The sequence below is a fragment of the Oncorhynchus gorbuscha genome, linkage group LG26 (genome assembly GCF_021184085.1).
Source record: "Oncorhynchus gorbuscha isolate QuinsamMale2020 ecotype Even-year linkage group LG26, OgorEven_v1.0, whole genome shotgun sequence".
NCBI lineage: Eukaryota > Metazoa > Chordata > Actinopteri > Salmoniformes > Salmonidae > Oncorhynchus > Oncorhynchus gorbuscha.
This window is the reverse complement of record NC_060198.1, coordinates 14,186,261-14,214,102: the sequence shown is the minus strand read 5'-3', so window position 1 is coordinate 14,214,102 and position 27,842 is coordinate 14,186,261. Positions and strand designations below refer to the sequence as shown.

General features: G+C 43.2%; 1 protein-coding gene across 2 annotated transcripts; it reads right to left on the bottom strand.

Annotated features, from left to right (window-relative positions):
• Positions 1-4,441: 4,441 nt before the first annotated feature.
• On the bottom strand, positions 4,442-27,221 carry LOC124016273 (voltage-dependent calcium channel gamma-5 subunit-like). Of its 2 annotated transcripts, XM_046331819.1 has the most exons (7): positions 26,752-27,221; positions 16,931-17,170; positions 13,565-13,603; positions 9,366-9,452; positions 6,987-7,127; positions 6,199-6,344; positions 4,442-5,697 (listed from the first exon to the last, which is right to left on the bottom strand). In XM_046331819.1, exons 2-7 carry the CDS (start codon positions 17,124-17,126, stop codon positions 5,425-5,427), a joined length of 882 nt encoding a protein of 293 aa, XP_046187775.1. In that variant the 5' UTR covers positions 17,127-17,170; positions 26,752-27,221; the 3' UTR covers positions 4,442-5,424. The 2 variants fall into 2 exon arrangements, with proteins under 2 accessions (XP_046187775.1, XP_046187776.1); XM_046331820.1 differs by lacking the exon at positions 13,565-13,603.
• Between the last annotated feature and the right edge of the window lie 621 nt (positions 27,222-27,842).

The following is a 27,842-nucleotide window of genomic DNA, read 5'->3' as shown; positions in this document are numbered from 1 at the left end:
AACTCACTTGGAAATTCAGAGTCCTTTAAAAGGAAAGAGTTCAACAACCATGTCTCTGTCACTAACAAATACAGTTATGGGTGTTAACTCTGCAATTTACTCAAAAAGGCATCCTGGGAAATATGCAAATTAGGCCTTAGTGTTAATACACCCCCCAAAAATGATTTACTGCAACATTACAGGTGTTTTATTTCTTATACTGAGAAAGTCTAACAGCGTCAGCACTAAGCGAAGTGGGTCCAGTGTACTCTAAACCAAATGCTATGTTTTACACTGTAGGTGTTGCGTATTACTCTACATTAGAGCTATGCAAACACCGCAATCAAGATCCTTTGAACACGTTAAGGGTAAAATGGGGAACACTGCAACAGAGTTAAATATTTAACACTTTCAAAAGTATATATATTTTTAACACCAATACAGTGGGACTCATTTGTTCACTAAAAAATAGTGTACATCTTACACTTGCAGAGTTGAATGTACACCATTGATTTTGCTGTGTGCATTACCTCATGCCTAAATCCAAGGTCAGAATAAGCATAAAGAGAAATGTGCATGAAAAGGGAATTAAGTTCCATTTAAGCACGCGTCACCCGGGTCTGAAGCAGCCCCCATTGTGTTAAGTGCATCGCAATACTATTTAAAAAGGGCAAATCTCAACTCTTAATCAGGGGTGCATCTCAATACTCTTAAAATGGGGTGCATCTTAAGTGTAAAATGGGCACATCTCAATACCCTAAAAGGAGTATATCTCAATAGTCGAAAGGGAATTCTTAATCCATTTCTATACTAGTAAAGAATATTGGCGATGCAGTGTACAAAATATACTGAACTTCTAGACCAGTGGTTCCCTACCTTTTTTGGTTACTGAAGTTTGCTTTGCCGGAGTACCACTGAAGCCCCCCCCCACCCCACCCCTCATGTGCATTTTAACCAGAAGGCCTATGGTCTCATGAGTCTTTTCAAGTACCCCTGTGGATAGGCCAAGTACCACCAGGGGTCCTAGTACCGCTGGCTGGGATCCGCTAAACTACAGGGAGACGATGTGTAGCACATCACACAAAATCAACAGATTATCATTACTCTTTGTATTTATTCCTGTATTGATCTTTTTTCTCTCTCTGCATTGTTGGGAAGGGCCCGTAAGTAAGCATTTCACTGTTAGTCTACGAAGCATGTGACAAATACAATTTGATTTGAGATAAAAAAATATAAAAAAATCGGTCTCCTGATGTAGTGTAGGATAAAGTGGATACATTCATATTTTAAGAGGTAAGAAGTTCCGCAATGAGGTACTTCATCAAATACAGCAATTTTTCTTTATTTTCAACAGAGTTATAATACAGTAGATTGCACATTGAACATCGTAAAAAAAAAAACTAAAAAAATACGACTTCTCTGACTTGAATCTTTTCTAAAATATGTGTGTAAAACAAATGCAAACGCTCACATTCTGAGTACGCGATGCAAGAGGCAGAGCAGCTATAACCACACTGAGTAGATAAATGGTTCACCATGGCTACAAATGAGTAAAACATCCAGATGGTTATAACTTACACATGTAATAGTCTATATCAAAAGTTATTTCAGTCTATGTACATGTTGATGATTAAATATATACAGCGTTAACACAGGAGAAAACAAATATTGAGAAGACTGTTCTAATCTGAAGAAACACCCATATGGTGTTTGACAACGTGAGATATTTCAGATTTGTTTGGTAGTTTTCACACTTGGATTTTTTTTCTCAAAATATAATATTTATCCTTTAAACTGAACAAAGTTATCAAGTGGAAACATGCCGTATGTGTTTTTTGGAGATCCCATGTAGAAATGTTGCCCGTGGAACAACCATAACACTATCAGATGTTTTTAAATTTAGCCACACGCTTCTCCACTCCAACACCAGTCTCCCTTTTCGCCATTACCCCCCTCCCTTATATAGCTACTCTAATATTTATCATATTGAACACTGTGGGTCGAAACTTCTAGGGTGTCAATGAGACTACTGAACAAGAAAACAATACTGTTCCTAAATAACAATTACTAACATCAGTCGCAACATTGAACACCGACAATAGTTGTCCTCTAAATTGATAATTGACTTTAAATGTACAAAGATGGAACTATGAGGTCTTACTATGGCATAAATACTGTAGCTTAAATACATAATGTACAGTTGAAGTCGGAAGTTTACATACACTTAGGATGGAATCATTCAAACTTGTTTTTCAACCACTCCAGAAATGTCTTGTTGACAAGTCATTTTTCCAACAATTGTTTACAGACAGATGATTCCACTGTATCACAATGCCAGTGGGTCAGACGTTAACATACACTAAGTTGATTGTGCCTTTAAACAGCTTGAGAAGCTTCTGAAAGGCTAATTGACATAATTTGAGTCAATTGGAGGTGTACCTGTGGATGTATTTCAAGGCTTACCTTCAAACTCAGTGCCTCTTTGCTTGACATGGGAAAATCAAAAGAAATCAGCCAAGACCTCAGAAAAATAATTGTAGACCTACACAAGTCTGGTTCATCCTTGGGAGCAATTTCCAAACGCCTGAAGGTACCGCGTTCATCTGTACAAACAATAGTATGCAAGTATAAACACCATGGGACCATGCAGCCGTCCTACCGCTCAGGAAGGAGACACGTTCGGTTTCCTAGAGATGAATGTACTTTGGTGCGAAAAGTGCAAATCAACTTCAGAACAACAGCAAAGGACCTTGTGAAGATGCTGGAAGAAACAAGTACAAAAGTATCTATATCCACAGTAAAACAAGTCCTATATCGACATAACCTGAAAGGCCGCTGAGCAAGGAAGAAGCCACTGCTCCAAAACCGCCATAAAATAGCCAGACTACGGTTTGCAACTGCACATGGGGACAAAGATCGTACTTTTTGGAGAAATGTCCTCTGGTCTGATGAAACAAAAATAGAACTGTTTGGCCATAATGACCATCATTATGTTTGGAGGAAAAAGGAAGAGGCTTGCAACACCATCCCAACCGAGACGCACGGGGGTGGCAGCTTCATGTTGTGGGGGTGCTTTGCTGCAAGAGGGACTGGTGCACTTCACAAAATAGATGGCATCATGAGGTAGGGAAATTATGTGAATATATTGAAGCAACATCTCAAGACATCAGTCAGGAAGTTAAAGCTTGGTCGCAAATGGGTCTTCCAAATGGACAATGACCTTACTTCCAAAGTTGTGGCAAAATGGCTTAAGGACAACAAAGTCAAGGTATTGGAGTTGCCATCACAAAGCCCTGACCTCATTCCTATAGACAATTTGTGGGCCGAACTGAAAAAGCGTTTGAGAGCAAGGAGGCCTACAAACCTAACTCAGTTACACAAGTTCTGTCAGGAGGAATGGGCCAAAATTCACCCAACTTATTGTGGGAAGCTACCCAAAACGTTTGACCCAAGTTAAACAATTTAAAGGCAATGCTACCAAATACTAATTGAGTGTATGTAAACTTCTGACCCACTGGGTATGTGATGAAAGAAATAAAAGCTGAAATAAATCATTCCCTCTATTTTCACATTTCATATTCTTAAAATAAAGTGGTGATCCTAGCTGACCTAAGACAGGAGATTTTTACTAGAATTAAATGTCAGGAATTGTGAAAAACTGAGTTTAAATGTATTTGGCTAAGGTGTATGTAATACACAAGATGTATTTTCAAGTTAGTCACATTTAACACCTAAGATTTTTTTCTGACAGGGTATTTCCTTAATCAATGTCACATTCCTGTCAATGTCACATCAATGTCACGGCACCCTATTCCCTACATAGCAAACTAGTTATGGCCAGGGTCAAAAGTAGTGCACTATATAGGGAATAGGGTGCCATTTGGGACACAACCAATAATCCAAAAGCAAACAGCTTGCTATGTCACTGTACACTTTATATGCATATGCAATCAGATACAAAACTTGTTTTAAATATACATTTTACATTTCAGTGATTTACTCAATTTCCAAAGAGCAGTAATTCTTGTACAGGTACACTGCCGGTCAAAAGTTGTACAACAGCTACTCCTTCAAGGGGTTTTCTTTATTTTGACTATGTTCTACATTGTAGAATAATAGTGAAAACATCAAAACTATGAAATAACACATAGAATCATGTAGTAACCAAAAAAGGGTTAATCAAATCAAAATATCTGTATATATTTTCAAATAGCCACCTTTTATCTTGACAGCTTTGTACACTCTTGATATTCTCTCAATTATACCTGCCAGTTTGGGATGAGTCGGACCACAGAGTGAAGGAAAAGCAGCCAACAAGTGCTCAGCATATGTGGGAACTCCTTCGAGACTGTTGGTGAAGCCGTTTGAGAGAATGCCAAGAGTGTGCAAAGCTGTCATCAAGGCAAAGGGTGGCTGTCTGAAGAATCTGAAATATTACATATTTTGATTTGTTTAACACTTGTTTGGTTACAACATGAATCCAGATGTGTTATTTCATAGTTTTAAAGTCTTCACTATTATTCTCCAATTTGGAAAATTGTAAGAAAAAAAAAATACCTTGAATAAGTAGGTGTTCGAAAACGTTTGACCAGAAGCGTATATGTGCCTGGTGCACTACTAACAGTAAAATCAGGACTAGCTTAGATCAACTCTGCATTCTTCATCAGCTACATTACGTTCAAACTGGCTCTCCATATCTGATGGTCACACTATTGTCTACACACTATTCTCTTTTCTCTCTCTCTCTCCTTTAGCTTCATCATCCCTTGAGTAGCTTCCTGGTTTCTTTCCATTATTTTTTTTTTAAATAAAACACTTATCTGTGTGTCTTCGTTGACAGTACAACAGTGTTTGAGCGTGAGATGGACGATGAAAAAAAAGAGTCAAATTGATAAAAAAAATACTTGTAATAAACAAGTATTTCTCTGGAAGTATGATTAAACCACAGTCATAATAAATAGAATCAAGATAAAATAATAAAAGAGAGGACAACCTTTCACTTTCAATCTCCCCGCTTATGGTATCATATTATCTGACAAGTTATACAGTTGACAGAAGTCCTATTTGGGTTACCGGGGAGATATCGGCTTATATATACTTACCAAGATGGAGAACGTGCTGTATGGCGAAGGTGAACAAGGTCTGATTGAGAATCACTACTTCTACTGTACTTTGAGTAAAACCAGAGAGGGAAGGTCGGCTGTGGGGGTCGTCATCTCACAAATGTGTCAAAACTCGGGAAAAGTGCACTACAAGATGACTTCAAAATAGGCTGTCACACACGTGGAAAAAGATACGCACCCCCCCCCCCTCGCAAAACGCAACCTAGGCGCCACCCTCTAGACCAACCAACCTAGTCTACCACCTCAGCAACCCAGCCAGACTCTCCCTTCCTGGGGATGTGTGAGCAACCCGCCGCCCAGGCTCCAGGGCTTCACGCGGGCCTCAGCATGGGGAGGAGGACATGCGGTCGTACTCGGGACACTTGAGGAGCGCTGGGTAGTTGGAGTGGAGGGAGTGGTTCATCTGGAGCGAGGCTTCGCTGGAGATGCTGGAGGGGCTGCGGCCGCGCTGATTCCAGGTGTCCGGGTGCAGGAACTGACCAGAGTAGTCGGAGCAGTTGCTGTGGCGCGGCCCGTATAAGCCCGGGTGGGGTCTGTACATCTCCTCGGCCGTGTAGCGCTTCATGAACAGGTAGACGGACATGACGCCGGCCGTCTGGAGATACATGACAGATGCAAGGGAGCAGGATAACATACCGGAAGTATCCTCTTCAACAAACGATGGCACAACTGCAGGGTTGTGCCTTTCTATGAATGCCTAATGAGGAACAGTTAATTGCCCAATCGCTGATCTGTATCAACAGACTTAATGTGGGTGTCATTGCATAAAAGATTTGACCTTCATCGACCCCTAGACCCTATTCCCCATGTCAGCGTTTCCCAAACTCTCTCCTGTTTTCCCCCCGTAGCACTATACAGGTGATTCAAATAAACGACTAATCATCGAGTTTTGAGGATTTGAATCAGCAGTGTAGTGCTAGGGGGAAAAAAACAAAACGTGCACCCCTTGGGGTCCCCAGGACCGAGTTTGGGTAAACGCTGCCCTATGTACTCTACATTGACAGCTGTAAGCAAAATGCATAGGCTCTAGGGGTAGGTTAGGCTATGGGGGTGGATTTGGGATTACAATGTAATGAAGAAGCAAGGAGGAAGTTACCTCAGTGAGCAGGAAGGAGATGGCAGCGAACGCGAAGGACCAGCCGTACTGGTAGCTGAAGTAGGCCTCGTTGGTCTTGGTCCTGTTCAACATCTCATCATTAATACTGGAGATGTACAACACCAGGCCCACCACCAGAGACAGACCTAGGGAGAGAGGAGGGATGGAGAGAGAGAGAAAGAAAGACGGGGGGGATAGGGAGAGAGAAAATGAGAGAGAGAAATGGGGGCAGAGAGAGCGAAAGCAAGAGAGAAAGCGAGAGAGATGGGGGAGAGAGAGAGATGGGGGAGAGAGAGAGAAAGCGAGAGAGTGTTTGAGACAGAGCGATAGCAAGAATACAGATTCTGTAATTCTATGGTGATACATTTGCATACTTGTACAGATATGAAACATTCCCTTAGAAATAGAAATAAATAGTATAGCTGTCACGATGTGATCACTGATACAGGACCCAAATTTCCTGTTACTACGGAACAAGGGCTGCATTCTATGGTAATGCCAAAAATAACTGTGCATGCGATTCACTAATAGATGAAACAACAAAGACTGTGTCCTGGGGATTTTAAACTAAACCATATTGAGCCAGTTTCCCCGGACACAGATTGAACCCAGTCCTGGACTAACACACATTGTCCATGGCGATTCTCCACTGAAATAGTTTATTAGTCCAGGACTGGGTTCAATCTGTGTCCGGGGAAACTGGCCCTTAGACTCAATAAACAATGTGTGAAGGATCTCTTTTGTTCCAACAAAAATGCATTCAGAGAAGTGAAAGGAGGTCATTTTACCTGAGAGGATGAAGAAGATTCCGGAGATGAAGGCCAGGATGGTGCGGTGGGGCCGGATGTGTCCGACGTTACTCAGGACAAAACCGATGAACAAGAAGAAGAGACTCACCAGGGGGAAGGGAGTGGCTGAACGGATCATCTCTGGAACAGGGGAAGCAGGTAAAGAAAGGATGACACACTTTAGTAGGTTCATTTGGTGGTTCGTTTATTCAGTCAATAGTGTCAACTCATCCCAAATCAAATCTATTGTGACGAGTCTTCTTGTGTTCTGTGAAGCGTTGAAATTGAGTCAAATAAATGTGTCCTCTAACCACTGAGATAAAGCACAGCGTGATTTGATTGACCGAGTAAAATAACCCTAAAGCAGTGTATGGCATATCGCAAACACTAGATTTGTTTCCTGGTTAAATTGGTTTTGGAACTTTTTTTTCAACTTCCCACAGTTTGATTGCTTTTTTTTCCCCTCTTGAGGTCTCTGACAAACAAGGAGCAATATAGCTACCACTGTTCCTGGTCTCATTCCATTTGCACACATCAAAGGGGTGGTTCCACTGCCTGGGATGTCTCCACAGGCATCTCAACTTAAAAAGATGTTGCCGGCACCCCCACTGTGAGAATGGTTTCTCCCTGGATTCTTCTTTAACCATACCAGCATAACTATGCTATGAAGCAGGAGCGGACCATAGGAGGTCAAAATGCATAGCCTGGGTAAAGAGGTAGGTCTATGCTTCAGCCTGAGTGCCGTATATGCTTTCCAGCGACTAAATGGGTTAAATTACTGGATAGTGCAGGAGATCCCATTGGATCAATCAAAATCTTTAAATATTGGGAAAACAATATTGGGATATTGCATCTACAGATACAATTGTATGAGATTTGGGCCAATCAGCACAATATCTCTGAAGTATGTGTCTAATACAATTGAGTCTGGTAGTATATTGGTCTGCTGAGTTTTGTAAATATTAATTTGCCCATCTTCCTCACTTTAGGCCTTATGGGAATCTCTCTCACTCTGTATTTTAGATAGCTGGCCCAGAGCCTCTATTCCTCTGACAGTGTGTCTCCATGGTCCTAGTGCCTGTCTGAGCATTACCCGTCCTGTGTGTATCCATCTGCATTTGGCCTGAGGGGCATCTCTCGCAAAATAAATTGCTCCCTTGCGTTTTTCATATCCCCCCTGTATTCCTTGTTAGAGTGGAATGAGCCATGCCTCAGGGGCAAGTCAGGAATAGCACAAACATACATCTATATGGGGAGATGTGTGGATTCTGTGGATATGTGCCAGTTAGGACCACTATAGCTCTACTGTACCTTATGTTCATTCAGTCCATCCCAAGCCTGTGTCGTATGGATTTATATTTTCTCTTACACAGAGCATACGGCAGGGGTTGGCAACAGGCGGCCAAAATCGGCTCTCGTTTAATTTATTCCCCCCCCCACATTTTTGGAGAATCATAAAAATAAAAAATGAGAGTTTAAAATGACTAAATCTGTTCCCAAGTATTTCCACAAAAAAGGCAAACAGACATATGTGATCCTGTCTCAATGTAATGCTGGTATGAAGTTATTGTTATTTTCAAATACAAACTGTTTTTGGCCTTAGTTGTGGTCAATTTGCATTTTTACAAATGATTATAATCAACCATCCGCTCAGACAAAAATCGTCCCGCGGCTGAATCTAGTTACCTAACCCTGGCATACGCCATGCTTCAAAGCATACATCATGAGCACATTCGGTCTCTGGGGAAATGACATATGTATGAGACATACAGCATGTGTATCGCATCATTAATGGTCCACAGAATTGACTATTATTCATTATGATAATTGTGAGTCATGTAGGCAAAGGAAGGACATTCCATTGAAACTCATGCCTTTTGTTTGACGTGATCAGAATGGATCCTGGGGGACTGACGATGATGCATGTGCTTCCTCTCCTCAGGCATACCCCTCATCTATTACTCAACTCAACTCATGTCAAAGTTATTTTTAGACTTTAAGAACAGCAATATCTTGAGCCCTAAAGTGACAGCAGTCTGTCCGGTGGCCTCGGAGTTAGGACAAGAGCTTTTCCTGACCATGTGATCTGATCTGGAACAACTCTGGTTATGGGATAGTTAATGACTTGCCCGGTCATACATTCAGGAAAAACTCTTGTCTCTACATTTATGTCCTCCCACAACAGAACGGGTGTGTTTCTGCTAGGGACCAGAGCCCGTATTCCTAAAGCATCTCAGCGTAGGAGTGCTGATCTAGGATCAGATCCGCCTGTCCATGTTATCTTATACATCGTGATCTAAAAAGGTCAAGCTGATCCTAAATCAGCACTCCTACTCTAAGACACTTGATATGTCCCCATGACAAGTCTTCTTCACTTACTCAGCACACTAACTGTAGACTCAGAGGTCAGCTGCACGTTGGTGGGCATCACATACTGAACGGTGAAACAACGGCCCTTCTCATCACCTGCAACACAAGCAAAGGAGAAGACGGCATTTATTAACCCTTTACGACACCTTTAACATGTGAATACAAAGCCCACACACTAGGGGGCTCATCGCTAGAAAAGGGGGTAAGTAGAGTTAATCGATGGAATGGTGCAGGAATGAAATGGCATGACTGTAGATGAATAGGGAATAGACATAGAAGAGAACTGTTGCATAGAGTTGGGAATAGGGAATAGACTAAGAGAACTGTTGCATAGAGTTGGGAATAGACAATAGACAGAAGAGAACTGTTGCATAGAGTTGGGAATAGACAATAGACAGAAGAGAACTGTTGCATAGAGTTGGGAATAGACATAGAAGAGAACTGTTGCATAGAGTTGGGAATAGACATAGAAGAGAACTGTTGCATAGAGTTGGGAATAGACATAGAAGAGAACTGTTGCATAGAGTTGGGAATAGACATAGAAGAGAACTGTTGCATAGAGTTGGGAATAGACATAGAAGAGAACTGTTGCATAGAGTTGGGAATAGACATAGAAGAGAACTGTTGCATAGAGTTGGGAATAGACATAGAAGAGAACTGTTGCATAGAGTTGGGAATAGACATAGAAGAGAACTGTTGCATAGAGTTGGGAATAGACATAGAAGAGAACTGTTGCATAGAGTTGGGAATAGAGATAGAAGAGAACTGTTGCATAGAGTTGGGAATAGAGATAGAAGAGAACTGTTGCATAGAGTTGGGAATAGAGATAGAAGAGAACTGTTGCATAGAGTTGGGAATAGACATAGAAGAGAACTGTTGCATAGAGTTGGGAATAGACATAGAAGAGAACTGTTGCATAGAGTTGGGAATAGGGAATAGACATAGAAGAGAACTGTTGCATAGAGTTGGGAATAGGGAATAGACATAGAAGAGAACTGTTGCACAGAGTTGGGAATAGGGAATAGACATAGAAGAGAACTGTTGGGAATAGGGAATAGACATAGAAGAGAACTGTTGCATAGAGTTGGGAATAGGGAATAGACATAGAAGAGAACTGTTGCATAGAGTTGGGAATAGGGAATAGACATAGAAGAGAACTGTTGCATAGAGTTGGGAATAGGGAATAGACATAGAAGAGAACTGTTGCATAGAGTTGGGAATAGGGAATAGACATAGAAGAGAACTGTTGCATAGAGTTGGGAATAGGGAATAGACATAGAAGAGAACTGTTGCATAGAGTTGGGAATAGGGAATAGACATAGAAGAGAACTGTTGCATAGAGTTGGGAATAGGGAATAGACACAGAAGAGAACTGTTGCATAGAGTTGGGAATAGACTTGTGTTGTTTTAAAGGGTTTAAACAGACATCGACACCGGGGTTGTTAGATCAGGAAAGAGGAAGATACAAGCGACCAAAGAAAGGCGGTTACTTTTACTTTGCAAGACACATAATTGTACAAATATACACTAAGCTCTTCAATGTTTGTTTGTTCCAACACCCAGCCATGACATTCTATCACCCTGTCCTGTGGGGAAAGAGTGCTTATTTTAATTTCACCCTACTCACTGGTGATGGTGTGTGTGTGCATGTATGTATTTATTTTATTTAACCTTTATTTAATTAGTCAGTTAAGAACAAATTCCTATTTACAGTGACGGCCTACCGTATGCGTGCGCTTGAATCTCTCTCTCTCTCTCGCTCTGCAGAGTCTTAACAGTAATTAACCCTCTTCAATAAGGGAATCTTTGCTGTCAGTCTGGTATAATTGAATTACTATAAGACTAGTGATGAAGAGCCATGGGATCCCTCGCTGCCTTATTAAGCCATCATTACCCCGTCCCAAATAGCACCCTATTCCCTATATAGACCACAGTAAGGCACTATGTAGGGAAAAGGGGGTCATTTGGAACGCAGACCATAGAATGATTCCATAATAAATGGAATCAAATTAGACTGCAACTTTCAGACATACTATGTGTTCATAAATACTATTCAGCTCTGCCCGGAAAAATATCATCAAAATTAGAGCCCCATTTCCCAGCGTTGTACCTGAAAATGAACGTGGGCACTCAGGTGACTGGTTAGGCCAGGAGGAGGACTTGGTGAACAGGTGAACCATGGTTAGATGGTTTGGTGGAATGAAAGGACGTATTTGTACTTTTGTACAGTACCCCTACTTGTCCAAATCAGGCCCCCAGTTGAGGTCATAAGCTCTGCTGGTCGTCTACTTCGTAGCAACCTAGCGGTGCAAAAAGACCTGGTTGGCCCTAGAAAGCTTATGTAAATTCCAATCGCCAGAAGGGCCCAAAAAAATTTTTTTTTTTTGGGGGCGTTTAGGGCTCTAAAATGTGTTTATTATGGATCAACTTCGATCCCCACTCTGAATTCATTTAAAGTCCGCTACAAGTTTAAGATATTTAATCATATACGGATCCATTCAGACAACATCTGTTGTCACACAGAACCATGTACTGACACAGAACCAATCACGGGCCGGCAGCCTACGAGGAGGTGCCATGCAGCAATATGACGCGCTTCAAATTGTCCATAGGAATGAGTGGAAGACGTCAGCACTGTCTACTGTTTTTAATGTCTACGGTCCAAAGTCGATAGGTGGCCGATTTCATTTTGTTCTAACTCAATAACAAATCCCCTTCATGTTTCTTACTCGCTATGAGGTGGTTTACTGGACTCTTATTAGGCATACTCCTGGACTAAAAAAGCATGTTCAATCAATCGGTGACCTGTTTGCAAGCTACTATAGCACCCTAGTATAGCACTACTATAGCACCCTAGTATAGCACTACTATAGCACCCTAGTATAGCACCCTAGTATAGCACTACTATAGCACTACTATAGCACCCTAGTATAGCACTACTATAGCACTACTATAGCACCCTAGTATAGCACCCTAGTATAGCACTACTATAGCACCCTAGTATAGCACTACTATAGCACCCTAGTATAGCACTACTATAGCACCCTAGTATAGCACTACTATAGCACCCTAGTATAGCACTACTATAGCACCCTAGTATAGCACTACTATAGCACCCTAGTATAGCACTACTATAGCACCCTAGTATAGCACTACTATAGCACCCTAGTATAGCACTACTATAGCACCCTAGTATAGCACTACTATAGCACCCTAGTATAGCACTACTATAGCACCCTAGTATAGCACTACTATAGCACCCTAGTATAGCACTACTATAGCACCCTAGTATAGCACTACTATAGCACCCTAGTATAGCACTACTATAGCACCCTAGTATAGCACTACTATAGCACCCTAGTATAGCACTACTATAGCACCCTAGTATAGCACCACTATAGCACCCTAGTCATAACATCATCTTCATAGTCTCATGGGCATGAGAGAAGCGAGCTTTTATACAGTGGATTGGCCAGAGTCAGCACAAGCACAAATCAAACAGAGACTGGGACCAACAGCCGCATTTAATACCCCCACTCAATGGACGCTACGCAGCAGAAATACTGGGCCGAACACAACCCATTCACTCTCTATGGTGTAATGATGTATCGTAACAGTACTGAGCCAGATAGACCCTGTGTGTCTGTCACTAACTAACCCAACACAAGCCTAGATTTTCTGGGTCAAACGGATAGCTAGTTGGGGCAGTTTAGCAACAAGGCCATTAAATCACAGCTAAAACCTCAATGGAAGTTGGTCGTTTGGACCAAAGCTAAACATCCTCTATTTAATCACCACAGAAACATGTAATGTTGACAGTGTGTTGCTTGAGGATTTAAGGGAGGTAAGGATGGACACTGAGGGCAAAAAAAAAGACACGTTAAGTGGAAGTACCTAGGAGTGTGCTTTGTAACATCATGCCACTCTGTGATGCTTCCTGGAAAGTATAATGCTGGTGGAGGGAGAAATTAGCCAGTCCTCCCCATTTATACCTCCACCAGCCTTCACTGGTATAATGGCAATATAGAAACAAATCCTATTTATTGTCCTCACAAATATTACTTAGCAAGTGCATGCATTTTAAATACAGTAAATGTTAGGTCACTAGTTTGATTCTCATGCACTGGCTACAGTTGATTGTGTCAGCCTCAGTATCCAGAGGCTACCTGGGGAGAGAGAGTACAGTACATCAGAGAGGAAGTGAATACCTGGTTTACTGCTCGGAAACACTTTGAAAGCTGCCGTCGCTAAGAGAGAAAAGGGATTGAAAGTTAGTGCGTCCTGCTTCAAGCTCCCAGCATGCCTCGGGGGCGGTGAGGGGGGGGGGGTAATAGGACAGGTGCTGTATGCTGGAATGACGAGCGGCATGGGCCAGCACTGACGGACAGTTCAGCAATGGGACACATGGGGTAATGACAAAGGAAAAAGGGAATGTAGAAGAGCATGATTCCCCCACCCCACCCCCTTCCCCGTCAGCGTACCAGAGCAAGAGAGCAGCCAGGGTGAGTTGACAGGACAAGTAATGGTAATAACCCAACATGGGTAGACAGGGTAACGCAAGGACAGATTATTGGGATGCAGCCGGGAGGGAGTGGAGAGAGGAGAGGATGAACATTTGACTCTCAAGAGTGGGTCCTGTGGCGGTCTAGTGAATGAGGACTGGAGTGCCAGCCTGTTTCGCCGCCTCGCCCAACTTCCTGTCATCACTTACCAAAAACAGAAACAGACTGGCACCGGGGCCAGCTAGAAGGCACCAGTCATTGGACATAGACACTGAAGTAAACACCGGTCAGTGTCCCTGAATGGTTAAGGGTTATGATGATCAAATCAAATCATGAAATCAAATGTTATGTCACATACACATGGTCAGCAGATGCTAATCCGAGTGTAGTGAAATGCTTGTGCTTCTAGTTCCGACAGGGCAGTAATATCTAACAAGTAATCTAACAATTCCCCAACTACCTAATACGTGTGTAAAGGGGTGAATGAGAATGTGTACATGTAAGTATATGGATGAGCGATGGCCGAGCGGCAGAGGCAAGGTGCAATAGATGGTATAAAATACAGTATATACATGTGATATGAGTATTAAAGTGGCATTATTTAGAGTGGCATAGTATAAAGTGACTAGTGATCCATTTATTAAAGTGGCCATTGATTGGGCCTCAATGTAGGCAGCAGCCTCTCTGAGTTAGTGATTGCTGTATAACAGTCTGATGGCCTTGAGGTAGAAGCTGTTTTTCAGTCTCTCGGTCCCTGCTTTGATGCACCTGTACTGACCTCGCCTTCTGGATGTCAGCGGTGTGAGCAGGCAGTGGCTCAGGTGGTTGATGTCCTAGATTATCTTTTTGGCCTCCCTGTGACATTGGGTGCTGTAGGGGGGCAGGTAGTTTACCCCCGGTGATGCGTTGCACAGACTGCACCACCCTCTGGAGAGCCTTGCGGTTGAGGGCAGTGCAGTTGCCATACCAGGCTATGACACAGCCCGACAGGATGCTCTCGATTGTGCATCTGTAGAAGTTCGTCAGGGTTTTGGGTGACATGGCCACGCAGTCGTGGGTGAATAAGGAGTACAGGACGGGGCTGAGCACGCACCCTTGTTGTCCCCCAGTGTTGAGGGTCAGCGAAGTGGAGATGTTGTTTCCTACCTTCACCACCTGGGGGCGGCCGTCAGAAAGTCCAGGGCCCAATTGCACAGGGCAGAGTTGAGACCCAGGGCCTCCAGCTTGATGATGAGCTTGGAGGGTACTATGGTGTTGAATGCTGAGCTGCAGTCAATGAACAGCATTCTTACATATATATTCCTTTTGTCCAGATGGGATAGGGAAGTGTGCAGTGTAATGGCAATTGTATCATTTGTGGAACTGTTGGGGCGGTATGAAAACTGAAGTGGGTCTAGGGTGGCCGGTAAGGTGGAGGTGATATGGTCCTTGACTAGTCTCTCAAAGCACATGATGACAGAAGTGAGTGCTACGGGGCGGTAGTCATTTAATTCAGTTATCTCTGCCTTCTTGGGTACGGGAACAATGTTGCCATCTTGAAGCATTTGGGAACAACAGACTGGGATAGGGAGCGATTGAATATGTCTGTAAACACACCAGCAAGCTGGTCTGTGCATGCTCTGACGACGCGGCTAGGGATGCCGTCTAGGCCAGGAGCCTTGCGAGGGTTAACACGTTTTCCTCACGTCAGCCACAGAGAGTGGGGGAGGGGGGTTTGGGTTGCAGTCCTTGTTAGCGGGCCGCGACGGTGGCACTTTATTATCCTCAAAGCGGGCAAAGAAGGTGTTTAGTTTGTCTGGAAGCGTGACGTCGGTGTCCGTGACGTTCTCTTTGTAGTCCATGATTGTCTGTAGACCCTGCCACATACGTCTCGTGTCTGGGCCGTTGAATTGTGACACCACCTTGTCCCTGTACTGGCATTTTGCTTGTTTTGCGCGAATGCCGCCATCCATCCACGGTTTCTGGTTAGGGTAGGTTTTAATAGTCACAGTGGGTACAACATCTCCAATGCACTTCTTTATAAATGCACTCACCGAGTCAGCGTATAGGTCGATGTTGTTCTGAGGCTGACCGGAACATATTCCAGTCTGCGTGATCAAAACAATCTTGAAGCGTGGCTTCCGATTGGTCGGATCAGCGTTGAATGGTTCTCGTCACTGGTACATCCTGTTTGAGTTTCTGCCTATAGGACGGTAGGAGCAAGATGGTGTCATGGTCGGATTTGCCAAAGGGAGGGCTTTGTATGCATTGCGGAAGTTAGAGTAGCAGTGGTCGAGGTTATTTCCCCCTCGCGAAGCGCAATCAATATGCTGGTAGAATTTAGGTAGCCTTGTTCTCTAATTTACTTTGTAAAATTCCCAGCTACAATAAATGCAGCCTCAGGATATATGGTTTGCATATAGTGCAGTGAAGTTCCTTAATGGCCATCTTGGTGTCTGCTTGAGGGGGAATGTACACAGCTGTGACTATAACTGATGAGAAATCTCTTGGTAGGTACGCCTAAGGGGCAGCGTCTACCTTGATCCTAGATTCGTGCCGAGGGGCAACGTCCAGGGCGGCAGGTAGCTTAGCAGTTAGAGCGTTGGGCCAGTAACTTAAAGTTCGCTGGTAAAAATCTGACAATGTGTCCTTGAGTAATTTGCTCCAGGGGCACCGTACTACTAAACTCTTAGAAAAAAGGTGTTATCTAGAACCTGAAAGGGTTATTTGGCTGTCCCCATAGAATAACCTTTTTTTGGTTCCAGGTAGAATCCTTTTTGGTTCCATGTAGAACCCTCTGTAGAAAGGGTTCCAAATGGGTTTTTCGGCTGTCCCAATAAGGAAATCCTTTTGGGTTGTGTGTTCCAAAAGGGTTCTACCTGGAACCAAAAAGGGTTCTCCACGGGGACAGTCAAAGAATATATATATTTTATTGACCTTGATCTTACACTTGTGCCAGGGGGGAAACATCTACTCACCAAATATGAATCAGACTCTCCACATCTCTGACTGCAGGGACATATGCATGTCTAAGCTGAACTGATCCTAGATCTGTACTTAAGGGGCAACGTCTACCCCTAACTAGAAACTTACCAGCTGTGAAGCAGACCCGCCAGAGGCCTGAGTGCAGGGACATGCGTAACTCGGTACTCTGGTTGAGGGGCAGGATGACGCCCTCCTCCAGATAGAGCCAGTAGTCAGTACTGACAGCGACGCCCAGCAGGCCCAGGGCACACACAGCGAACACGCTGCTCAGCACCGTCAACACCTTCCTGCCACACAGGGTCATACCACATCCACAACTGCAGGGGGCGCCGCCGGCAGAAAAAGAAACTGCAGAGAGACAGAGGATGGAGTTAGTGGAGAGTTAATAGAAAAAGGTAGTGGTCGGTGTCACAGTAGTCAATGATAAGGTCATGTCTATGTCCTAATGGTCAATTGTAAGGCAATGGCTACGACCCCATGGTCAAGCCTGCATCCCAGTTGTCAATTGCCAGACAAACTTGTAGGTAGGTTAAGCCAGGAGCATTACCTGGGAGGCATGTCTCAGTGTGTCACAAATGTCCCAGTAATCCTCCCTGCTCTCCTTTCCATCCTGACAACTAATCGGTGTATTATAGTTCAGTGAACTTTTATATTAGTGTATTACTTTGTCAGTTGTTTTGCTGTATTTTAGAAAATAGCCTCGTGCCCTGATCTCTCGAAATAAAAATAATTATTCAAATAACCATCGTGCTTCATGAACATTGGGCTGATTTTGGATCGGATTAACACAGCATGATCCGGGATCGGATTAACACAGCATGATCCGGGATCGGATTAACACAGCATGATCCGGGATCGGATTAACACAGCATGATCCGGGATCGGATTAACACAGCATGATCCGGGATCGGATTAACACAGCATGATCCAGGATCAGATTAACACAGCATGATCCGGGATCGGATTAACACAGCATGATCCGGGATCGGATTAACACAGCATGATCCGGTCAAGACCGATTGGATTAACACAAATAAAAATAATTATTCAAATAACCATCGTGCTTCATGAACATTGGGCTGATTTTGGATCGGATTAACGCAGCATGATCCGGGATCGGATTAACACAGCACGATCCGGGATCGGATTAACACTGCACGATCCGGGATCGGATTAACACTGCACGATCCGGGATCGGATTAACACTGCACGATCCGGGATCGGATTAACACTGCACGATCCGGGATCGGATTAACACAGCACGATCCGGTCAAGACCGATCAACACAGCACGATCCGGGATCGGATTAACACAACACGATCCGGTCAAGACCGATCGGATTAACACAACACGATCCGGTCAAGACCGATCGGATTAACACAACACGATCCGGTCAAGCAGAAGTCCAGCAGTCTTACACTATGGTGGTGTGACATATGCAACAGCTTATTGATGTTGATGCTCCATCAGTCATAAGCAACACTGATCACTTGGTTGCAGTAGCCGTAGCCCACGCTAGCCAGAAGCCTGGTTTCCTGGCATGCATGGGAATATGTGTTGAAAAGGCAGTCATTTCACATAATGAGTTGTCTGTTTACTGTCACTGGCTGTTTTCGAGTGGGAGTGTGTGTGTGAGAAATAGCAATCTAATCAGGCTTTGTTTTTTCTCTCTTTGCATCGACTTGGGTGGCTTCGTGTGGCTTCACCACCCCTCGTATCACGATGTCGATAACATGGCCTCGCGAGCCCTCGTATCACGATATCGATAACATGGCCTCGCGAGCCCTCGTATCACGATGTCGATAACATGGCCTCGCGAGCCCTCGTATCACGATGTCGATAACATGTGGGTACGAATGTATAAGATGAGACTAATGTATCTCATTTAAAGGGCTTTCGCATGTTCATCGTGTCAAAGGAGCGAGTCAGAGTCATTGTTGCAACAGCGGTAAGGACTTGGTAATGTAAATATCTCATCTGACCTCGGTGACAGTGGATGCAACATGTCATCTCTCCCACTACGGTTGACTCACTATGGTACAGCTATGCGTGTAATGACACTGGCCTATTCCATCATTACTAATGAACCACTTTATCATTTGGACAATTAGACAATCAATTACATTTAATTAGAAGTGGATGACAGCAAAAGGTCCATAGGCCTCCTCTTCAAACCAAAAGTAAATTTGGGCCATGTAGCTCACTCAGAGGTGGAACATTTCCATTGGTCAGCTATCAGGAAGGAAAGGAGATGAGGTGATAGGGACACAACCATCGACTCACCAGTCAATCAAATTGTACTTTTTTTAGCACAAAGGTCCAGCATGTGTAAGCAATGAGGGGCATTATCAGGTAGCCAATCAGTCCCCATTCAGTAAAGCGTCGACCCACACGTCCACTTAGACATTAATACCAGCCTTTCAACACCAGTGGCTTCGCTAGCATGTGAAGCGCTAGTTTGCATGTGATGCACAAGGCCATTCATTGACAGGCTACTGTGTTTCATCATAGGGCGGTTAACATTCAATGCTAGCATCCCATTGCGCTCATTCCGCGTTACACCCACAAGGCATCATTACCAAACCTCTAGAAATAGAGATCGATATCAAGGCAGTTTGAGCTTCAATGTATAGAAGGCCTACTTCCTGGTGTGGACACATTTACAGTTTTCTAAATAACAGAATTTGAAATGATAGACGACAAAAAGCTACGCCTAAATGACAGAACACTGAATGATAATACTGACAGAGCACCAAATGACAGAATACTAAATCACAATACTGACAGAGCACCAAATGACAGAATACTAAATGATACAAAACATAATGACCGAACAGACGAACAGACGTCATTAGTCCTTGTGCGATCAGTCAGAAATAGTCTGTCCATATTAAAGTGGTTCGGGAAATAGGGTAAAAAAAAGTGTGCGATTCTCTATTTCAACTGGATTTGGAGACTTTTATTTTTATTTTTTAACAGATTTGTCTGTGTACATTAATGACTGTTAACTTGTTCCATGAAAAGTGTCCAAAACAGCTACTTCCACGGGAAGTTATTAGCAAAGATATTCTATGTTGTTATATTCATGAACTCTTATACCAGGAGAAAGCAACCAGTGCAGGGTGTTGTTGTTGACCTTTGGGTCATATACATGTAAAAGACTGAGAAATACCCAGACAGACTTATCTTTTCTGCAGTGAAAATACCAGGAAGTTAGACTATGAAATTGCATTCCCACATCTATCTAGTTGACGTCTAAGTGTCATGGTGAAATTGTTGCTGTTAAGGGCAGAACAATATCCTCTACCTCAACATGGAAATGAGAAAAAAAAGAAAAAAAACTAAAATATGAAATATTAATCATCTCTTTGACAACTTATTTCCAATTCCCTCAGATGTCATTATCCTAGTGGTAGCAACCTTTTGAGGAGCCATTTGCTCTGCTCTCTGCCTAAGGCAGCCTGTTTCTCCTACCCAAAGGATAGCAAGATTAAATGCATAACATCAGTAGTTAGTGGTTTTTTGATTTTGGAATCATCTGTTTCCTAGATTTGTATGGATCCACTTATAAAGGGCTGTTCTTAGGCACGACGCAACGTAATTAGAGCAGTCAAAAGACATGTTTTGTCATACCCATGGTATACAATCTTATATACCACAGCTTTCAGCCAATCAGCATTCAGGGCTCGAACCACCCAGTTTATAATTTCAAATATATAATAGTTGGAGTGTCATTGTGTCCAATCCTCGCCACTTGAAGCACAGTCTTGGCAAAGGCTTAATGCCAATGGTACAGTGCGGAGTACAGGAAGCTATGATGATGTCCAACTTGCCAGTTTAATGTGTGAGTCATTGGTTTCCAAGAAACTTAATCGACAAATGCACATAACACACACATGCTTGCATCTGCACACACACTTTTCGGATTAGATCAAAGGATACCCACAGCCAATAACCATTGAAATTCTCCATCATGTCCATTCACACACACACACAAAGAGATCAAGAGGCCCCATTCAATCTACTATGAATACTAATTCAGTCCACACATTGTTTCAGCCCGTATGGGATTATGAACGGAGATTGAGCCGAGAAAAACTGTCTATTGACCAACGTGTCTCATTAGATGTTCAAAGCTTCCAGGGCCTAAGCAGGGAGATCCAAAAAGCCCCATAGTCCCCCTTTGCATTTTTACAAACTACCTTTGAAGAAGGTGGACACATCCATTCTGTGACTGGAATCCAATACTTGGATGAACACCCAACAGCGACAATCTAGTGAACCGTACTTCCTGTTTAGTGTCTAGCATTTTCTATTACTATAGAAACCTAACAGTCTTATTTGATAGCACCTGAAGCCATTTTGACCATGCACCTACTCTGGGTTCTGTTCATAAAGGCAAGCGATAGAAAACTAAAAGGATGGTTTCTTATTAGACAAGTCCCAGTTCCGTTTCATTTTTCTCCGGTTGGTGCTTTATGAACATGACCCAGGTCTGTTCTGTGGTCTGTTCTGTGGTGTGTTTCCCACCACTCGAGGGCGGAGTTCATTTTAACAGCGACTTAAAGCCAATTTATGCTTGATCCGAAAATGTGGTCGGAGGCTTCGTATGGAGGGTGTGACGCAATTGCGTAGCCCCCGGAGGAATGCAGAGGCCAAATCAAGCGCCGCACTGCCTCGCCGTGCACCTCTCAAACTTTGTAACAATGCAGACGGCCCCGTAAAGCTCCACATTGACATGATTGGCTGACGGCGAAAGGCAAAAAGTAGATTTGCTCTGACTTCTGCGGAGGCCGCATGGCAGTAAATGCTGTACGGCAACAGCAGATGTCAGATTGACCACGCAGCGCCTTTTAGGCAGATGTGCACATGTATCTAACCGTCTCCAGAGGAATGGAACCCACTGCATCACCACTGAACTAGGTCAGTCAGTACTCGCTCTGTCCATTCAATTAGCATGCACCCAGCCTCATCAGCCTCCATTCAACCCAAAAACCAACTACCGTTTTTCAACACAACCGCCAGAAAGTCGATGATGCGGGGGGGGGGGGGGGGGGGGGACAACCTTCAATGAAACAGAACTCTGTTCCCAGAACTCTCACAGCCTCATGGAAAAAGGGGGTTCATGGTGGTCAGTGGTCAGTGGTCAGTGGTCAGGGGTCAGGGTCGTCGCATATGGAATGTATATGTTTAGTCTTTGGGTATGTTTAAGGTGTTATCCATTGGTTGCTTGGAGGCACCGTCCTTGTCATGATCGATTTAGACGTCATCGACACTCTTGTTTGTGGATGTTGCTAATAGATGTTGCTAATAGATGTTGCTAATAGATGTTGCTAATAGATGTTGCTAATAGATGTTGCTAATAGATGTTGCTAATAGATGTTGCTAATAGATGTTGCTAATAGATGTTGCTAATAGATGTTGCTAATAGATGTTGCTAATAGATGTTGCTAATAGATGTTGCTAATAGATGTTGCTAATAGATGTTGCTAATAGATGTTGCTAATAGATGTTGCTAATAGATGTTGCTAATAGGCTACACCTGCTCATTTTAATACCAAGCATTCTGAACATAGTAGCTCATGCAAATTCAACAGTATGAAACAGAGAGTTGGGCTTCTATTATTACCCAACCCACTTGGTCCCTACCACAGAACGGGATGGTCACGCTAGGACCTGGTTATAATCCGGTAACCGCTGGAGTTACTCAAACATTTGTCAATAGCAGAACAGAAATGCATGTTAACTAAAATGGTTTTTTTTGTGTGTTTAAAAAAAAACATTATTTCTCTGTCAAGGACTCGTCTGTGCACTCCTTTCGGGAAAGCCACTGACCCAGTTTCCATGACGGCCAGATGTCGCTACGCACCGTCTCCAGAGTAACGTGGCCTGTGTGTTCCACTGATGCGAGCGGGCGGTCAGTGGGGTGGACAGCATCAGAGGACTATAGGGCCCTGGGGTCAGTGGCTCGACATGGGGGACACGACAAGGGGCCATGGTGGAATCTAGCAGCTAGCTAGCCACAATCATCACCCTCCATAGCCCCTGTATATAGCAATAGCATACAGTAGCATAGGCACTACAGGGCTGTGCTAACTCAGCCATACTCATATGTCAGTCTTCTTGACCAACGAAACACTCAGACTCCCGGTACTCTTCCCCAGGTCATAAAGGTCATGTTATTTCACCTCTGTGCTCCCAAAACAACATTCCACCGGCCCTCCATCTAAATATTTCAATTTCCAAAAAAAAGAAAAAGAGAAAGAGGGCTTCATTTTTTAACACAAACTCAACCCAACAGTTAAACCTCTGGAGACTCTGCAGAGGGCATCTTACCAGCCTGGAGTCTTTAGGGTTCAGAGGCAACAACGGACTGACTCTGACTGAGTGCCTGGGGACAGTTAATGTCAGAACATGTTAATATGCTTGAGCAGTGCTTGCCTCACTCCAAGCCTTTTATGTTGCTCCAAAGGCATCTCCCTGACAGATCTCAGCCAGTGTTTCTTGGCTCTGCTCGCCTCTTCGGTCACACTTCATTCGTATGGTCCCGATTTTCCATCTGTAAATGCTCTACAGATGGTCATACTATCTGTTGATAAGCAACTGCTTTCTAAGGTTACAGTAAGGGTGGGGTTTAAGTTTAGATTAAGGGTTAGGGTTAAGGTTCGGGTTAGAGATAGTAGATAGTTAGTTGAAATGCTACTGACAATCTGTAGAGCATCTATAGATGGACTATCCAAAGAAAGTGTTACCGCCTCTTCAAACATGGCCAGATTGTCAACAGCCTGTCAATCAACTCCAAATCCCAAAATAAAATAAGAGGAACTGTGGTCATCATTTTCTCAAATCAAATTCTTTCAGATGACACTCCACTGTTGATTATGTCAGAAATCTATAATTGGATCTGATCAAATGTATTTTCACTTAAAAATGAAGACACATAAGTGAGTCTCTTTATACCTCAGCTGTATGCTACGAGGAACTCTCCCACAGTTCCTCATAAACGTAGAGGCAAACATCATGGCAGTGCATTGCGTTTGAGAGGCAAAGGGCACAACACAGCCAGTCACCCAGAGAAATGGCACATTCTCCGGCTTTGTCACGAGACCAAGTACTGCTCTCTCTTTAAGTACTTAGCTTGGCCATGTCGCTTTTGTGTGCGGCACAATACTAAGGTTCCCACATTAAGGAATACCGAATAGGCTCATGGGCCAGTCGGAAGAAACCGTGCTTACATGTAAGAGTCACGAAGTCAGTGTGTTGTTATGACAGTGCCATAGGGGAGAGACAGACAGACAAACAGACAGACAGGGGCATAGGCAGGCTGGCTGAGACAGTGTAATAGTGTAAAGCGGACAGACAGGAGGACTGACTGTACAAGAAGAGGCAGGCTCTGTGATATGGGACCTCCACCAGAAAGAGAGAGAGAGTGGTATTAGCTCCCTGTCAAGCAGATGCTGACGCAGTGTCAGTGTACATCGGCTGTGAACTAGCCTGTGGTAGCAGCCAGGACATTGGTCCGTGTTCATGACTGCCAGTCTCCAAGGCTACAGACTACAGGCATGTATAGGCTTGACAGATAACAACTCATTTCTCTCTTACTTCATTATGACTTTTCAACGGCAATTTTAAAAGTCGGTTTTTATTGTAATTCAGTTGCATCCAAAACGATACAGTTAGTTAGTCTTTGATTATGACAACTATCATGGAATGACCTGGGGATGCGAAGGGAAAGTCCGGCATCACAAGTGTTACAGGATTGTAAATAATAACCAACTGCAATTAAAAGCACAAGACAAAAATCACCCAATATCTCAGTCTGATCCTTGTTTTTGTTGATTATCTACATGAACGACACGCAGCCCAATCTAACCTATCGGACGTTCGGTGGACACTTCCGATTGGGACTGTTCCATGACCGCATGCCCATGCCAATAAAGCACACATACCGTTACCATGTGCTGTCCAACTCACCCCTATGTGCTCTGGAAAGTGTTGGGTTAATGTGAACCCTGTCTAACCTCCCTAACCTAGGTAACTCTACACGACTGAGACCATTATAGTCATGTGTTTACAAAGTACTCAGAGGGCCGAGGCTGCCTGCAACTCATTAGTCATAGGTGACTCTATACTCTATTCCACAGTGACTCTATACTCTATTCCACAGTGACTCTATACTCTATTCCACGGTGACTCTATTCCACGGTGACTCTATTCCACGGTGACTCTATTCCACGGTGACTCTATTCCACGGTGACTCTATTCCACGGTGACTCTTTAGAAGAGGAAATATTTAATATCGCCTGCTGACAAATTCTTAGATTGTAAATATGATTAGGCCCAATGTGAGTAACATGACAGATACACAATGACTAATTAGTCTATAGGCATGCATTAGTAGAACATCTGCACATTTCATTTAGCATGAGCACTCAATTCAGTTGCATGTGCCTATAGGGACTAACATATTACTCGTAATGTAAATTCTATTCTAAAGTGCTATCCACCCAGCACACTCATTTAAGTTCCTCCACAGTTAAGATGAAACATTTCTTAGTCATTACCAGCCCCCCCCCCCCCAAAAAAAAAATACCGGATTGTATTATTAAATATTTATTAGCTATGAGGTGCTGAACTTGAGAAGATTGTCAGACAAGGGGAGCTGAGAACTCAACAGCTACTTTAGCAGGTTGGCAGGAGGAAGGTAGGCAGGGTTTGATGGCTGCATGCGTCACATATACTGTAGGCCTATAGAAAACGCTTTGGTTAAAAGTTTCCGCCAACTATTACTTCTGGGCTTTGTTATATAGTCTGTTGAGCTGTGGAAAATTGGCCGTTCAGTCCTTCTCATGACCCAGCTATTACAAATATTGGTCCGGGACACAATGACTGGCTTTCAGCCAAGTTTGTCTACAACCTTTTCTAGTGCAGAGTGCTTGGGATATTTGCATTGCATTTCACATTTGATCATGATACAAAATAGACTTTACACATTTATAATGGACGACTTAATAATTTAATCTAAAGGCGCAAAGGCTGAATCGTAAACGGACACACAAAGGAGTATCTAAACCATTACAATGTCCAAGGGCCACATTTATCGTAAGATGAAGTGGTCTCTGTACTGTTTTGGTCCATGAATACCTCGAATCGCTGTCCTTGGTCCTGAACTGGAAAAACGTGCATGTATCCTAGTACAATTCAGTAAGGTAAATTGAGAAAGTTTTCGATTGTTTCAGGTTTGATCATAGTGATAGCATATGTCACTATCAAACGTATTACAGCATCACAGATAACTCAAACCACCAAACAAAATCGATATCGACTCCACTTTCCACCAACGTCTGCCTGGTCTCGCTCTTCAGTAATGCACTAAACCTAAATTAAATGACCAAGTGGGATGCGTTCAATATCGCTTCGCTTTTAAAAGCAAGGGCTTGCAATTATATCTATAGTAGCCCGCCAACAACGTCAATTCCAGACATATATCTTTTAAAAAGCAAACCAATGCTTCCACATATTAATTCATGCTGAAAATATCGTGTCCACACTGTCGTAAAAACTACCTGTTCGTATTCACATCGACATGGTAAAATAAGTTTTTCCCTCCACATAATACAGCCATCTCCTTTCGATTAAACTCAATAACTGACTAAATGGATTTGAATATTTATACAAATGACAATACAGTGTGTAGTGTCATTAGACATTTAGAGTTAAATGTTTTTTTTCTCTTCTAGAGCCTACGTCACAGGAATAAGCTTAAACTTCTAAAAGTGAGTTATTTTTTTACAGAGCAGTGAGTGAAGAAAACAATATAGTCTATCACGTGGAGACGAACAAACTAGAGAGCACTGTTTGAACACATTTCGGATTGCCTACTGAGGCACTTCAAAGTCGAGGAAATAATTCAAATAAACATTGTTTACCTTCACAAAGAAGTCTCGTCGAGGAAAGCGCTCGTTTCCTTACAATATTGTTTCTCCCGCGTTGCTCTCCACTTGTCTACTGTTGACTCGCGGAGATGCAGTGCGCAGTGGATGTGCGGCAGGACAATACTAGTGCGCATTCCACTTCAGCCTGGCGCCAGCAGTTGGGCAGCAGCAGCCGTTGGGGATATGGATAGCCTATGAAGCTTCACTGATTAAACAAAAAAAAAACAAGAGTTCGCTTTTGCGAAATGCAGCCCACAAATAATGTCTCTCCTTTGGATAAACCAACGGTCCCGAGATTGACATTCATAGACTTCTCTTCCTTAACGTCATTCGGGATTCGAGTGAGTTATATATATATATATATATGCCATTTTAGCAGACGCTTTTATCCAAAGCGACTTACAGTCATGTGTGCATACATTCTACGTATGAGTTGAATGCGACACAGCTGTTCAATCAAAGTACCAAACCCACCACGAAGCTTCCATCATGTGACATTCAAGACACACATGCCTGTGGCTGACTTCAGCGTCATAACCCATTGAATTTCTCTCTCTCTCTATATATATATATATTTTTGTTTTTGGGCGGGTAGCCAACGACCCCCAAAGTTTTAATTATTTATCATTATTGAACATTTTGGCTGATTCTGATAGGGTATTTATGTGTGCATAAAATGTACAAAGCAATCCAACTAAATTTAGCACTGACACCCCCCCCCCAAAAAGAGACATATGGCCATTTATCCAATTATTTACGAGCATATGGCCTATCAGTGCAGTATGCATAATTAAAAGCTGTCTGGAAAACGTTGATTGTCCACATCTACATCCCTGATTACATCTCAGCTATTATATCGCCCCCGTGCATTTCCCTCTCCACCCAAGGGAGAACTACTTTTCCTGGCACAATCTGTTAGGCCTCTATGTGTGTTTGTTCTGGCATCGGTGAAGCTGCGACCTGTTATTCCCGCCGGTCTATCCATGTTCTTTCGAGGTTTCCCCGTCAAAAGCGTAGCTTTGGCAACATTTCCAGCGCCATGGACAGCGACAGAATTTGCCCCAGAGGCTGCTATAAAATGTCGC

Coding starts and splice junctions, on each gene's coding strand:
- LOC124016273 (XM_046331819.1), bottom strand. CDS start 17,126: ATGACCCTGTGTGGCAGGAAGGTGTTGACGGTGCTGAGCAGCGTGTTC. Junction 9,453..13,564: donor GTTTCCGAGCAGTAAACCAG/GTATTCACTTCC, acceptor CTTGTGTTGCAG/GTGATGAGAAGGGCCGTTGT. Junction 5,698..6,198: donor TCTCCTTCCTGCTCACTGAG/GTAACTTCCTCC, acceptor ATGTATCTCCAG/ACGGCCGGCGTCATGTCCGT.